Here is a 16,204-nt window from a genome sequence, read left to right as displayed (position 1 = left end):
TATCAGTAAACATTTATTCACCTCAACTTTATCATATAAAAATTGCATTTTAGAGTTAGGAGCATTACTGATTTCCAGCTAGTTCAATCTTTCATAAAATCATCAGCCATAGATTTTGTAGACATGACTTGCTTCATTAGTTACCTTGATGAATTAGGAAATGAATATTCTGTCTCACTTTCTCATGTACTTATTTATTATTTCACCATTACGCCTTTTTACCACATTAGGAAAATCAAACCCGCAAAATACACGACGATATTACATTATAGTACGGGGCAAAAATACGGACGGAAAGCGGAGGAACAAAATGGCCATAATGAACGATCAAAATACGCCTTTTTTCCGCTTTTTAGGCTTGACTTTTTAAGCAACAAACTTTGAAGTGCGTCGGTTTCTTTTCGGGTTGGTCATCAGGAACACTGAAATGAACTCTTTTGTGCTGTTTTCGCCTTTCACGCACGACGCCATATGCTATTGATTTAATGTTTAAATATGGCCATAGGAAGTATGAGAACATAACCCTAAGCCGACTTTTAGTAAACGAATAAATCTTCCCGCCAGGTGTGTAGTGAAATGAAAGGCATAAACATGGACATTCAACATTTCCATCCTTTGCCGTTGCAACCTTGTATCACGTTTAGAGGAAATTAGTAATCAGTGAGAATTTTAAATTGCTTGTTTGAAGCGCGATGAAAATAAATAGCTTATTTTGATTGATTATATTAGACAAAAATTGAGAATTTGACTGGCTCTCGGTTGTTTTCGGAAAATTTCTAAAGCCTAGCTTTGAATTTAAGAGATTGAACTTTCTCAGATATCATTTAATTTTGAGTTATCAACAGAATTCCTGACGCATCATTTTTCATAATCAGTAAAAGAGTATACAGGGAGGCTAGTAATAAAGAGCCTCTGAAGAAGGTCTGCTGTCTCCAGTCCTCGATCTGCGGGCATCGAAGTTTGAAGGCTTCTCCCGTTCAATCCCTAGTGATCTGTTACTTGGGACCATAAACCTTTTTGAGCTGCCGTATCTCGTGGGTGTGGCAGGTGAATATGGGCTTCGTTGGTATCTGAGAGTTTCATTCTGTCTGAAGTAAAGGCAAGGAGAAATGTTGACTCGGAACTCTATTTGGTTTCCGTGCTTGAAAATGAACTCAGGAATAATTACCTGTTACATGATAGCAACCATCCTGAATTTCATGTTGAGTAACAAAGGTGTGTAAAGAGGGTCTCAATAGAGGTGATGACTTTTACAGCTAATAATTAAAATGTTGGCCATTTTACGGCTATCGGTCAATTTCTTCCCCATGTTGTTAAAAAAAAACTTTTTAAGGTTAACTTTTATACGATCAACGGTTAAAACTCGCCAATTTTTATGCCTAACGGCTAATTTTTTTTCCGTTTTACAGCTAAGAGTCAACCTTATCGAGACCGTCTCGAAAAATACATCAGCAAATGAAGAGATTACACATTGCATTGAATTTATTCTTAAAAGTATGCGTTAAGTTTCTCTTTCTTATTCCTTACGTCTTGAAGGAATTTCGGCGTCGAGTTATTATTGTATCCATTAACGTTCTTTTTTTTTGCGCTGTATGATTTGTCGTGGTCAGTGGGGCACTTTGGTTCTAGTGAACGAGAGAACTGAGGCGCTCAAGCGCCCCTCTTACTTTTGAAGCCCTATTACGATTTGTCAAAAAGGCTGTGTGACGTAACTTGAATTTCTTCCCCAGTAACATATGTTGCAGTTAATCGCCCATAAATAATATTAGTGCGAAAACTGCAAATGATTTTAATATTTCTTAGGTTCACTTTGCGTTTACAAAAGAAAGTTCTTAGAGTCTTAAAAGTCTTTGCCTTTTTATGTGATCAAAGACCTCGTAAGTGCTCTAAACGAGTTAGTTGTGCTGTTACAAAATTTGAATATTACTTATGAAAATAACATGGATTTTTTTTAATGCTACTTAATGTTTAATAAAAGTGTTATGTGATCTTATTGGTCCTTGGTTGTGTTTTAAAAATCAAGTGGAGGGTATTAGGCCTTGATACGAAGGCAATTAGAGGAGCGCTGCGGCGTCAGCGTGGAATACTTTTTCCCCTTTTTATAGCTTGCTGAAAGAAAAATGAAACACAGCACCATAAAAAATAAAAATAAAATGACATATCAAAGGACTAAGTGAAAAAGAGAGTGCACGGAATATTAAGGACGGAGATCATTAACGTTGATGCATAAAGAATAAGGAGGTTTTTAGATTATTATGCTTCGTGAAACAAATGCTTAGCTTTGAAGAGCAGAAAAAAATCAATTGACTATGCAGTCTTACATAGGAGCCAGCTAAAAAGAGAGATTTTCATCACAAAGAACTAAAGCCTTTCTTGGTCTTCCGGAAAGGGCTGAGGAGGAATTCCATTTGTCTGTTTGTTTTTCGGCCATATTGCAAGTCAGCTTTTCAATAAAATATATCATTTTAGTTACTACATATAGCGGACATGTTTCACATTCTTTACTGTAAGATTTAAGATCAAAACGTCTTCATGAACGTGGACAGAACTTATAATTTTTGTTTGAAAGGGATGCACCTGGCTTACCTCTCGCCGTTCATATCTCTTGTGTGAACATCTTTTGTGCCGAATGTCCCTACCACTGAACCATTTTCAGACTTCTTCTGCGGTAAGGTTCTACCACGCTGCCAGTTGTAGTTGAGTCCTTCTATCATGTAATCAGGAGGCGGGGTCTTGACGGGGCCATGTATGAATGGATCAACTTCCGGCAGTGTTTTCCGTTCAACCGGTCCATATGCGTTTAATTTTGGCAACTCTTTGACGTGTAAATGTTGCTTGTTTTCATTGTGGCGATAGTATATGAAAATACCAACGATAATCGCAAGAACAAGTGCACCAGCAGCGCTGGCGAAAAACACAGTTATATAGTCAGACCCGTGATCTGAAAAGAAGATCACGCAAATTATAAGTGTTTGTATTTTTTTTTTAGCTGCGACTATCAGGCATTTAGATCAATATAAACCACAAGCTTATATCATTTCTGGATATTTCCATTAAAAAGGAACTTGAGTAAATGAAACTTTGATACAAGCGAAATAATTCACCTCTCCAAGAACGGAATAGGGAAGATTCAAAGTTAATGGCAAGCATTTTGCATTGGGCTCAGTGAAGTAGTATGAATGATTCGCCGAAAACTTAGCCAACAGCGCAGACCCCAGTTTGACTTTGTTTACTCTCGCTTTCCTGGTCTTGACTGCAATTTCATATTTTGGAGGTTTATACGATAGGGTGATAAACAAACGAATGGGTTTTTTCTCTCTACCCCAATATAGGGTTGTTACCGAACCTTAGTCGTTCTCATATACTTTGCACGAACAAAAGCCACACAAACAGTGCACCTGCGATCCCAAGTGATCTGACGTTAGAATCAGAAGAGGAGCCAGCTTGCTCCACATAAGGAGTGTCGATGACAATTGTATCTTCCCTAGTGTTGGCGCTGACGGTTGTGACATTCCCAACTGTCTTTGAAAGCAGGGTCAGTGGAATGGAACTGGGGGGAGAGAGAGAGGTTGCTGTTGGAGATATTGCTACCAATACCGATGAGGAACTGACCAATGAAGAGGTAGGGACTGATACAATGCTTGTTGTTGTGGTTTCCGTTCCTGTTGGTAGCTCTTTAAAAAAACGCAATTATGATAATACGTAAGAATATCTTAGGACGCGACAGTTTGTTGGAATAGATTAGATTTTACCCATATCACGTCTTAAGCTTTGAGACACTATGAAATTAGGCATTGCGCATAAATGGTAAAACGCAAGTTACTTTCGACTTTTTTCCTATGGACAAGACGATGCTCAGCGGTAAAACCTCTAGAGCTGAAACTCTTTTTGCATCACACAGCGTAGATTTCCATTTTTTTTCCCAAAAAGCAGCTCAACGCTCTGAACGAGGGAATGAGCTGGTGTCAGTTTTCTGCATGTATACAAATAATTTTGTTATTCTTAATCTTCAGATTCAAAATATGTTGTTAGACCTTAGTTTATCTTTTTCCGCTATGACAATACATAGCTGAAGGGGTGAAGTTAGACTTTCCTCATTACTTAAAGAGGTATAAGGGTAAAAACGGCAGTTTTCAGCAGCATTCACGAAGATTGATATTACTCACTGCATGTATAAAACAAAATCAAATACAAATGCTTCTTCTGCGGGAAAAGATTTCCGAAGAGTCCAGCATTAATTTTCACCCTGCACTTGTTTCTCCTTTCACATAGGGCTTTAAACTTGTCTGTGACGTCAGCGTCGCCCCACTTGTAATTCGTGTCATTATCTTGTCCGTCGTAGGTGCACAGCACGCGACCAGGCTGTGTTCGTCCATAGTGTGCAGCATAAATATTCAGCCCCAAGCTTGCGTTTGCGCAATGGATCACGAGGTGTTCTCCGTCACATGCTACTTCGCTTTCTATAGTTTCAAAATCTGGTAAGGAGCTCGCTGAAAAATAAAAAACAAACTTTGATTGGTCTCAGAGATTTGAGCTTGCTTGAAGTGGCTTAATGCCTTTGCTTTAAGTCACTTAATGCAACGAAATTCGAATTATTAGGCAAAGTTCTGGTTAAGTACATAAGCATTGAGAGATGGAGCAGAAGCTTATAACCAAGGTCGTAAGCTCCTGGTGGAGACAGTTATTATCCACCTTTGATCCATGAAACTGAATACTATTTTCCAAAGCTCTTAATTAAGCCCAAAAAAGATCGCAAGGAGAATAAAACTCTCAAAATTGTTATTCTTTTTTCTTTTCATCGGAGGTTGATTTAAAAATAAAAAATAAAAAAAGCTAAGAAAATTTAGGACTCCTCTAAACAAATTAAAGTTAAGAAAATCAATTGTTGAACATCGTGGTTTCATGAAATCTCGGTCCATGTTAAAAAAAAATTTGTTCGAGAATTTCAATTTCTGGGCTGCTTTACGTCATGTACACTGAATTCCAATAGCAAAGATCGAACCATAATACAGCAAAAAAGTTAGATCGCCCTGTCGTTCTCAAGAAATTAAATGAAATTATTTATTTGCAGAAATGGCTCTTAAATGGGGCCATTGTTATGTATTAAATGTGACAGAGTCAGTCATGAAAACCATACGGGCATTTCTGACCTGCCGAAACTATTGCAAATTGGATTGTCCGTGAATTGCTTTATGTGGTATAACTAAATTCGGAGATTATGTCGTTTATTGCAGTGTTAATCTAATAAAGTTTATGAATTTGGGGCAGAAATTTACCATTATTATTAGGGTCTTGTCCCTCATATAACCTTCTGCCGATACAACTGTACATGTTCAGTTGATCCAACTCAAATAGAAGTTTGTCACTTAGTACTCCTATCAATCGCTAACAAAAAAAAAAATGACGTTTCATATTTGTTAATTAACTCTTAGACCTTACAATCAATCTACGTTATACAAAGTCCACTATCAACAGTAGTTCTGTTAGGCCAAGTTGTTACAAATTGATAAAACTACCCGATAATCGATCAGTGTCAGATAACTAAAATAGCAGTGATAGAAGTTGAAAAAAAAAAAAAAAGAAAAAACTCCAGTGGAGCATTTTTACAGTTTAATAATTCATTCAGTTGAAGCTGAGTTCTCAAAAACACTACCCTCAGGATTTAGCTCTTCAGCGAGATTTCTAATTTTATTTGTCGTTTAGTTTTAAAGTTTCGTGTATGAAGGTCTTCTCTAGTTGCTATAAATTTTCTGTTTTTCGTCATTCTCATTGCGGAGTTCAATTTTGGACATATCTTTAAAAAACGGAGACCAAACTGGTGCTAACTTCTATCTCTTTGAGTTCAATTATTTCCTTTTCTTAAAGCTAATTTTGCAAATGAACCCATGATACAAGTCGATATAATTCTTACTTGAAAAGAAATTTTTCTCAATTGAAAAGATGCTTGTATATTGACGATATTGATCAAACGCTATTTTTGTCGAAAAATTATCTAAACGAAGACACTTCCCTTATATTTACGTTTGTTTTCCGTCAAAAATACTCTGTGCAGTGAGAGGAACCGTTTGTACCAATCAATGATTTACTCTTTGAAAATAAAACCTATTTTCGGGATCTTGTGTCTCTTTTTAAGGACTCAGTTTATTTGATTTCCGAAAAACACTCTACATTGATGATTGTTGTCTCATATCATATGCTGACTATTTCATATGGATACAGAAAGAAAAAAAAGGTGTTTTTTTGCCAACACTAACGAACATATTTTCTGTTTCACACTAAAGTACACAATTTGACGAAATTATTCGAAGGCGGTTGGTTTGATTTGCACCATTCCTTAAAAGATTAAAAAAAAAAAGACTATCGCTGCTCTATCCATCTCTATTTTAAAACAGATCGAAAAAACCCGGTAAAAATGAAGTAGACAAAATAGTACTTATCTAATTACATGTTATTTTTCCAAACTTGCAATGTAATAAATGAAGAATTACTCAGTAAAGATATTCCTTGAGATCGAGGTAAATATCGCAGTTATTTACTAAACAATGTTACGAGATTAATATATCAACTACTTCTCATCGAGATGTGAGTATACTAGCACTTTTATGGAAAGTTTTTAAATAAAACTCGAAACATTTTAGATCCGATGAATTTGCCAACAGTGAAAAATTCATCAAGTATGCTCTAACCAGAGCAAGCATTTTCTACCATGCCAGAGAGAAGTAACTGCCTCGATTAAAAATATTGTTATGTCACATTCTAGTTGTCATTCTCAATAAGTTTCGTTCGCATTATATTTCTCTACCTTTAAGAAAGCCTAGTATTGTGTATAAAGTTTTAAATTCATGGCAATTAAATTTTAAATTCACAAGAAGCAGTTTAGAAAATATTTCGGAGAGCACATCTGTGGAGTTTCCATAGTCGATGAAATTAATACCCCAAATTACCCAAAAAGCTGTACTTTATTAGAACCTAGCATTTAATTTGGAATCGATCCCAGCTGAACAAAGCGGAATACAAACACAAAATTTAAATGTATCATAGGCATTCATGCATTTGTTGTGTGGTTTTATACTAAGATTAACCGCAATCCTATTGGTCAACGCAAATGAGGCGTTCTTTAAGCGTTGTGCAAATTACTCCGCCTTTTAAAGAAAACAAGATTTTCGAGAATGATTGAATCAAAAATAGCTTACATGAAACAAGTCTCATTGTCTTAGAAGCCGCAAAACTGCGACAATTGCGTTAAGGGAACTCACGGAGCTACCTCTCTCGGTACTCAATCAAAAACTTATGCGTTTGAATCGTAAACATACAAGATTAATCGTGACGGGATTTCTTTGAGTCTAAATTAAACGTTTTCATTCGTGATAATAAGCGGCAAACCTCGAACTGAATTTAAAATTCAATGGTATAACACCCTTGAACCAAAGAATGCCGCCAGGCGTAATTTCCGAGAAAGCTGAAAGAGATATCTCGGTCGCTTTAGCTAATTTCGAAAAATTTCAGCAACATTAGCGCTGGATGAAAAAGGGAACAATTACGTATCAATAACTGATATCCTTGAACTCGCGTGTTAATATTTGTTTAAGGTCTCATATCTTTGTCGATCGAACAAATTGTTATTGAAAGTGCCCATTTCAGAGCCCAGCCCTTGAAGAGCTGTTTACACTACAGATGAAGTCTGAAACTTTCCTCGAAATGTGACCTCTTCGAGAGATTAATCCTGATGCGTAAGCCTCAGTTAATCATTTTAAAAATTTTACGTTCGACATACAAACTGTAAACAAAGAGCATAAATAGTAGAGGAATATTAGATCAAACTGTAATAAAGAGTCAGAGAAAACTGTAGAGTTTACCTCCACAATGAGGAAAAAATTCACTGAGAAGCAGCGGAAAGACCTATGGCATAAAATACAAAAAAAAAAAAATGTGAATTCTTAACAGCGCAATCACTGCTCATTCGTGTTCGGCTTAAAACAGTTCGCTAGTAACTGTACGCAAATTACAGTTCACTTACCAATTTCAAAACACTCGCTTTGTACAATAGCTCAGAGGCCATTTCAGTGTCATGTAGAGATTCCAACAATTTCACTTATGTCGCGCTGAATCGTGATCTACCCTGGGTAAGAGCGAAGCTAAAGAATTAACTCTTCGTGGTCAGGCCCTGGGCCGATCGTGCGAAATTTCACGCTGACTTTGACCTTTTCGGAAATGCTCGGATTACATCCGATCGCTCTGAAATTTCGGCTGTAGCATGTAAACATTCTAAGCCAATCACATGGCGAGTTTTAGCTCGGAACTATCAAACGTGACCTCGGGAGCCCGATCCGAAAATTATTTGCGTACGATTTCAGTCTGTGATAATGGCGTCCGATGCGAAACGCTAGAGATACAGTGTAGCGAAGGCTTTAGAGGTGATTTTTGACGATGGAAGTGAGCATGGTGGTATGTCTAGTGGTGAGGAATCCGAATTAGATAGAAAACTGGAAAATCCTAGCGAAGAATCGAGGTAAGTAATCTGTAAAAATTTTGCGATATTTAAATGCGTGCGCATGTGGTGTTGAAACATTTACTTTTACTTTTCGCGCACGAATCCTTGTTTTTTGCCTTGAGACAAACCTGCAAATGTATATTTGTGAATGAAAAACAACATATATTACGATCAAACATGATTTTTGAGCGACATAGAAAATAATCTTCAATGGAATGTTAGAACGCAACGACCTAAATTATCAGCCGATGACAGATATGACGCATGTGCGTCCGAACTAAATTAAATAAAATCTGTTATAGTATAATATATATCGACCTGTACATTATCTTATATGTTTTGTATGTTTTTTAGATGTGGTTCTACTTGTTACGTGCTGAAAATTCACAAAACAAACAAATTATGCTCGAGAATGAGTGGAATGATATAAAATGACAGTTTCCGGTTTCACTTCTGAATTGTTTACTCTTGAAAATACTGGTGGTGCATTGCAAGTGAAAGGCTTTTGATATATGTTGCACTTTATGTATTTTGAGGTTGATTATCTTCTTTGTCCCTGTTTCAAGGCAAAATTTGAGAAGTCAAACAAAGAAATGTAGTTCCAATGGTTGCACTGTAGACTTCAAGAGGGATTAGTAAATTTGGGCTTGGGGTGATTGTAAGATAAGGTCAGACTAATTAGTCAGTATGTCAATCTTCAAACAAAGAACTATAGTTCCAATGGTTGCACTGTAGACTTCCAGAGGGATTAGTAAATTTGGGCATTTCACTTCTGAATTGTTTACTCTTGAAAATACTGGTGGTGCATTGCAAGTGAAAGACTTTTGATATATGTTGCGCTCTATGTATTTTGAGGTTGATTATCTCATTTGTCCCCGTTTCAAGGCAAAATTTCAGAAGTCAAACAAAGAAATATAGTTCCAATGATTGCACTGTAGACTTCAAGAGGGATTAGTAAATTTGGGCTTGGGGTGATGATAAGGTCAGACTAATTAGTCAGTGTGTCAATCAGTGTTCACTAGATATGTGTAACACATCTCAGATTTGTTATTTTCCAGCCAATTTTTTATGGAGATGTTGCCCATATAACAAGGAACCTCTTAAGTTAATTTTTGCCTCATTACTTTGTATTATTTGGGTATCACTTAATTCACAGTTCAAATTTTGATGATATTTTATGCTAATTAATGTTAGTTTGCAAGCATTCAATGAGGTTGTTTCCTTTTTCTTGGAGAGGAAACATGCATTTCAGGAAAGCTTATTTACTGCTGTTTCAAGTGAGGTATAGCTTACTTCCCTTGTGTAAATACTTGGTGAGGAATAAATTTTTCAATAATCTGGGTCAATTTTTATGGTTTTGGGGTACAGTTTGGAAAAAAAATTCTAATTCATTCCGTATTTGTTCTTTTTCAGCCAGAGTCTCTGGATGTCTTGCCCATAAGATAAGGAATATTTTATCTAAGAAATGTTTCCTTTTAACTCCAATCCATTCAGGCTCAGGCTGTTTCAAAGTCAAAAGTTGTACAATAATTTATGCAAATTGTATGCCATTTTCTCAGCATGATTTAAAATCCATGGATTTTTGGAGGCAAAATATATTTTTTCTGAAAAGCTAATTTTGTCCTCTTTCAAATGAGATATAGCACTAATCACTAGTGTAAATACTGCTGACAAAAAAAATAAAAGAAAAAAAAGTTACCATCATTTGTTATTTTTTTTAAGTGAATCACCGCTCACCGCACCACCTGTCTTAGCACTGCAGACAATAGACAAATCTTGCGTCAGAATTTTAATCAGCAAAGGTTTCATCTAAACCCAAATTATAACAAAGGAAGACGAAGAAAAGAATTTCTAATAAAGGCAGCAAAGAGTTAACGAATTAAGAACGCTCTCTAAGCGGGTCATTTAGCAAAAAGCGAATGTTTTTGTGAACATGCTTCATTTGAAAACAGGGCGCAGACTAGGGCGCGTCCGATGTTGCCAAACTGGATAAAGTCAGAATGGCGACTCTCAGCAAAATGGATTAATCTTCTCAAATTAATAAGTAAAATCTTAATCAAAGCTTCACAGTTCAGCCTTTCTTTTTTTTAAAAGAAGGATTTACACCCAAGCATTCTGCGATGACGCCTTTCTAAGTAAACATTTTGACTTCTCTATGAACCTTGTACCAATTAAATCAATATTTCAGCTTTATGCCTACCTGCGAGGCAAAAAACGTCTGTTGACCGAAGATGAAAAGAATGAAAACTGTACGCCAGTTCAACTGGTTTTGCTAACCAGCTCCGAAACCCACGGTTATTTATGTACAAACAACAATGTCATCGTAGATGTTAATCAATCGTAGCAACTTCCTTTTTGTGATATAGTTTTTCCCTGTCAAAGTTAGCATTAGCAATTTTCTTGTTCTCCTATGACTCTTTAATTAAACGTCAACGAGTGACCATACTTTCATCTCACCACATTTGTATTCATTTGGAAGCAATTATTAAATTTGACTGATCCTTGACGTGAACAACCCATCATTAGTCACGAAAAATTTATTCCATTATTCTTGCTGTTAGTTTTTTATCTTTAATCTAGATTGCCGATCTAAAGTTGTGAGACCAACGTTTACTTTACAACTTCCGGTTTGACATTTGAAGATAGCTTGGCGAGAAAGACGCGAAAACGTGCGGCTACTGAAATCTCTACTGCTAGTAATTAGGTTTATCTGTATCTTTCTTGAATCTTCGCTACTTTATGGCCTTTGCTGGGAATATATGTGTGAATCAAATTTTTAATAGCAAAATAAGGGCACAAATTATCTTGACGCACACTTTTCCTTATTGTCTCAATCACATTGGCATAGTTTTCCATCCAAGTTCAACGGAAAAAGACAAATGATAAACTTCTCATTCAGAGCTATATTTGGATAGTCCACAATCGCGGTTATCCGAAGTACTCTGTGCCAAAAAAGATTGAATCGGGAGCCAATCAACGAACACATGTTGAACATCAGCATACCCCTCAGTTCAGTCATTTCCGAATTGAATGTGAAATGCACAAACGTTGGCTGCTCGTTGGTCGGTGAGCATGGTTCTAAGGAGAGACATCAAGAGACCGGCTCATTCCTCCTTCTGGAATGCCCCAATGGCTGTCCTGGATCGCATTTGCGAGATTCACTTGAGCGTCACTTGGAGATCTGCCCTCAAGAGAAAGTACCTTGCAAGTACTGCACTGCTGAGGTGGAGAGGTATATACTAGATCAGCATGAACCAACCTGTCAAGAAAAGCCCGGACCATGTCCATTAAATTGTGGCCATAATTTGCCCAGGTCAGTTATCATTCAGTTAACGCCATGAATTGATTCACAAGATTTTGTCATCATTTTGTTAAAGAAAAGAGCATGGAAAAAAATTAATCAAAAGGACCAACACCCGGTTTTGCCCCAGTAGTAAAGCGCCGTTAAGGTGAAACTTGTTAAAATTTTTTTTGGCCTCTTCAAGGGTTAACCCGGTAATAGTAATAAAATTCCCAAAGAAGCCCGATAACGTAAGATCCATGTGTGTCTATTTCAGGTCCCATGTTCACCTTCATTTGGACGAATGTCCTAAAAGAATGATGAAATGCAGCGTGGCCGGTTGTAACAATTTCTACCAGTTAGGGATGGAAAATGCCCACAACGAACTTTATCAAGGAAGCCACCAGGCGCTACTTAAGAGTCAAGTTGAAAGTCTTCAGCGCGCGATTTATGACAAGGTTTGTTGATCTCATTTAGGAGACTCGTTTTCAAGTATAACAATTGAGACACTTCTCATTCAGTTAGAATTTCGATGTTTTCGTTTTTATTTGCTTTTGTTTCTTACTTTCAATAATAGTAATAATAATAATAATAAGATTATTATCGTTGTTTTTCTAAATATTGTTATTATTATTATTTGCAGTCTCAAGTTGCCGTGAAAAGGGAGTTGTCTAAGCGAAAGTGCTACCGGTGGACAGTGCCGAAGTTGTCAATCCGAATTCCAAAGGATATTTCAAGTCTACTGTTTGGGTTTGAAAGTCACACATTTCGGTGCCTGTGGAAGAGGACCTCTGGCCAAAATAGGCTGTTTCTAAATGCAGTGTTTGGCTCTTCGCCAATCACAGTTCAAACAAGGTATGAAAGTCAAAAGGCACTCCCTCCCTGACTGTTATTAAGTGAAATGGTAGTACGGTAAATCAACTTGTCATTCATGAATGCAGAACTTAGCAATGACAGTATAGACATCTTTTAATTTAAATCGTTAATCCAAACCTTCATTTATAACTTTTCACATTTATCGACTGTTTATTTGCGATATTTAAAACAGCATCATTCTATCAAATTCTAAACACTAATTAATCTATCCTTTTTTATCAGATTTGTTTTGTTAAACGAGGACGGAGTAATGAGAGTCTTTGATACCGAATGTGAAACCCTTATGGAGGATCAAATCATCGGGGCAAGGGAAGACTTGGGCTCGATTGAAAAAGAGCAAGATTTAATTATAAAACTAATTATAGCTATCTATTCATTGTAAATTTTCTTCAGTAAAGTTTCTTTTCACTAACTTATTTACGAAGATGCCATTTCTTTCGTCACGTGTTCAATTCAACTTACAGGGTGGCCAACGCACCACTACTTTTGCTGCCTTTTGTTACAATCGTTTCGTGTAGGTAAAACTGAAATGTCGCGCTCGTTGGTAAAGGGTTACAGTCGAAGGTCGCTTTAATGTAACGCCGCTTAACATGAGCTTAGCGCAAATATTTAGCTCGCTTCAAACAATAAAAAATGTCCGCTCATTTCACTAATCTATGTTCTGAGGATTTTTGGGTATTTTCTGCGGGGAACTCTTGGAGTAACTAGTAAGGACCAAGGCCACATTTTTGACCGCCTCTATTATAGAACTCCTGCGACGCATCGGTGTCACTCCAAGGGTTTCAGTGGCGCGCTAACAGCTTTTTTTTTTCATTTTTTTTTTAGACTTGCGCTACGGACTTCGCCTAAAAGGAGGGACTGCTGGTAGTCAAACCTGAGCTGCGCTTTCGGTGGGGTCATCTTTCTGGTGGCGTTTAAACCAATTTTTTTTTCTTATCAGCCCCTTCTTCAAAACTTCCTAACTTTTCACTAAAATTCACGTATAGCACGCCTTAAGGAAACGTCAGGAAGCAAATTTGCGGTTGCAGCGCAAATTAAGAAATGCCTATAGACTGATCAAAACCTTCTAGAGGCTAGTCACGAAACAATGTCCATCATTCATTCACTCGCTTACTCTTAAATTCACCATCACATTCAAGAAAAGAGAAAGAGAGGGGGAAAGAAAGAATGATACATGGCGAACATTGCACCGGGAAAAAAAAAATGGAAATTAGCTGTCTGCACATTCAATGTGCATAAGTAATTCAGCATAGGTTTGGTAACTCTCGGTAGCATGAGGTGTTCGCTAAACACTCCAGAATATCCGATAATCGCCACCAAAAAGTAGTTAAAACTTCTCACGGCTGAAATGAAAGAAAACCGCAACTTCCGATACAACACTAATTTGGTCGCACATTTTCCAGAAACAATAGTCCAGGGAAATTTCGGGTCTAATTCGTAATAACCTAAAGGGCGGTTCACTGAGCTCATTTTCTTGGTCATTGCTCTCTTTTCGGATCAGACTACATTGCGTTTGCTTTCTTGTCGGAAACTTCATATAGTGCTATGGACTTGAGTTATTTTACTACTCTAAGGCAGTACCCTGTATCAAGAATGATACGGTGGCTGCAGAATCGTTCGCTTCTAGCGAATCCTCTTCACTGCGGCGCTTGTCACGAGGACATGGTTATGGTTGGGAGAACCTATGGCCACCTCTACGGTTATCAATGGTTAGTTGCTGCAATAAGTATATTATATGTGTACCATATATTTTATTCACGGTTTCTCTTTTGGAAGGTCATATTTGGAGCTTTAGTTACGCTATAAAGGAAGGCCGATAAGTGTTACCTTCAAAGTTCGCCTTATTATATTGCTCGGAGTTCAGAAAAACGCTTAATTTTACCTTATGTATGTTTTTGAGAGTTGATTTAGCACAAATGGTCGAGGATTACTTCAAATTCTACATTATTGGGGCAAAATTTAAACTGATGGAGTAGCATAAAAAATATCACAAGAATTACAAATGGGGTTGGACTGCCTAGGAGTTAAATTTTCACTAAAAGTTGATAACATCCCTCGCTTTGGAGGAGGCGCGAGACACGCGAGTTCGTGTGAACTTTGAAAAAATTAACTCACGCAAATATTTCCCTTTCTGCGTCCTCTAAAGGCTTTCGTTCGCGCTTAAGTCCGCTTCTGAATCGTTTCAGAAAAAAATATATACTGTTTCAGTACAGGCTCGTAAGAAAAGGCAAAACGAAGGTTTTAAATTATAAAAGTAATTTATAATAGCCAATAGTAATTTATAATGGCCAATAGCTTTTTCGCTGAATTCCCCAAAATTCCTCTGGGGGAAATGATGATGACACTCTATTTTTGGTCTATCGATGAATCACGAACACGAACATCGAGAATGATGACCATGAATAGAAATCTGGTATGCACTATATTCAGACGTTTGGAGGGTGTGTGTTCCCAGGACATCACCGACAACCCGTTCATCCCCTTTGGCGGCCCAGCATTGGTGAAGTGCGATGAAAGCAAATTCAATCATAAGGCGAAGGTGAGTATTACACAATGATAATAATAATAGTAATAATAATAATAGCAATAGTAACAATAACAATGATAGCTACGACAACAACAAACAAGCTCATTTTAATAAAAAAAAGAAAAATGCTGTGAATTTGAAGCCGCCTGATATAGCACCCAGACTTTAGCAGTGCTAATTATTGCCATATTCTGTAGTACAACGGAGGAAGACGTGCTCCACGCGTCTTTTGTATGAAGTATCTTGGTTTTCACCACATTGACTCAACTCGTTGGCTTGAGATCCAAAATGTATTCGTAAATGAAAGAAAACCAAAAAGGAGGCAAAACGGCAAAAGGAATCACGAAGAATGTTATCAGAAAAAATATTAAACAGAACGACTATATAAATACATTATTCAACAACGAACAGATATATCATAAAGTGAAAACTATTAGAAGCGTTAATCGTGAACTTGGTAGTTATGAAGTGATAGTTACTCGCCATCTTGCTTTTGATGACAAGCGTTATATGCATGAAGATGGCGTGACATGTTACGCTTCTGGACACTACTAAACTTTTCGTAAATCACGAGCTGGAGGCGAGAGATTCACAAACCTTTCGAGTTTTAAAGTGGGTTAAGAGGCTGCGGAGTGGGACATGAAGCCTTAGTTTGTGTAGAGGTTCTTTAAAACCTTTTTACTTCCATAAGTGACATCCATTCGCTTCGAATTCCTCACAAGAATATCACGGCTAAATCAAACATTACGAGATGAAAAGAAATGATCGCCTAATCTGTTGACCAAATTCTCCTCGTCAGTACCATAAGAAAAGAATGGAGAACAGTATGAAGAATATGCATACTGATCTGGGGCTGCAAGAGGGGAAAGGCTAGCACAGGGTGATCTCTGTTTCTTTATCTCCTCTTACCTCAGTTTTCTTGGTTATCGCATAAGAAATTTGAGTCCTGATATAATTTCTCTTTCATATCAATGCAGTGCATGTATAACCAAATATTCTTACTGTTTAGGAATGCTACGCGTCCTTAACC

General features: G+C 37.1%; 2 protein-coding genes across 5 annotated transcripts; one reads left to right on the top strand and one right to left on the bottom strand.

Annotated features, from left to right (window-relative positions):
• Positions 1–8,228, bottom strand: LOC149035797 (uncharacterized). Of its 2 annotated transcripts, none has more exons than XM_089191469.1 (6): positions 8,018–8,228; positions 7,857–7,899; positions 4,167–4,490; positions 3,399–3,674; positions 2,587–2,941; positions 1–2,109 (listed from the first exon to the last, which is right to left on the bottom strand). In XM_089191469.1, the coding sequence occupies exons 1-6, from the start codon at positions 8,057–8,059 to the stop codon at positions 2,100–2,102; spliced, it is 1,050 nt and encodes a 349-aa protein (XP_089047595.1). In that variant the 5' UTR covers positions 8,060–8,228; the 3' UTR covers positions 1–2,099. The 2 variants fall into 2 exon arrangements, with proteins under 2 accessions (XP_089047595.1, XP_089047594.1); XM_089191468.1 differs by having other exon boundaries at positions 1–1,088; positions 8,018–8,198.
• A 57-nt stretch (positions 8,229–8,285) lies between these two features.
• LOC149035796 (TNF receptor-associated factor 6-like) lies at positions 8,286–13,300 on the top strand. Of its 3 annotated transcripts, none has more exons than XM_089191472.1 (5): positions 8,286–8,509; positions 9,905–11,804; positions 12,049–12,229; positions 12,415–12,626; positions 12,870–13,300. In XM_089191472.1, exons 2-5 carry the CDS (start codon positions 11,476–11,478, stop codon positions 13,027–13,029), a joined length of 882 nt encoding a protein of 293 aa, XP_089047598.1. In that variant the 5' UTR covers positions 8,286–8,509; positions 9,905–11,475; the 3' UTR covers positions 13,030–13,300. The 3 variants fall into 3 exon arrangements, with proteins under 3 accessions (XP_089047598.1, XP_089047599.1, XP_089047596.1); XM_089191473.1 differs by having other exon boundaries at positions 8,325–8,509; positions 11,340–11,804; XM_089191470.1 differs by having other exon boundaries at positions 8,325–8,509; positions 9,058–11,804.
• Positions 13,301–16,204: the final 2,904 nt, after the last annotated feature.

The sequence above is a fragment of the Pocillopora damicornis genome, chromosome 13 (assembly GCF_964200805.1).
Source record: "Pocillopora damicornis chromosome 13, jaPocDami1.2, whole genome shotgun sequence".
NCBI classification, from domain to species: domain Eukaryota; kingdom Metazoa; phylum Cnidaria; class Anthozoa; order Scleractinia; family Pocilloporidae; genus Pocillopora; species Pocillopora damicornis.
This window is presented reverse-complemented; position numbering and strand designations above follow the sequence as displayed.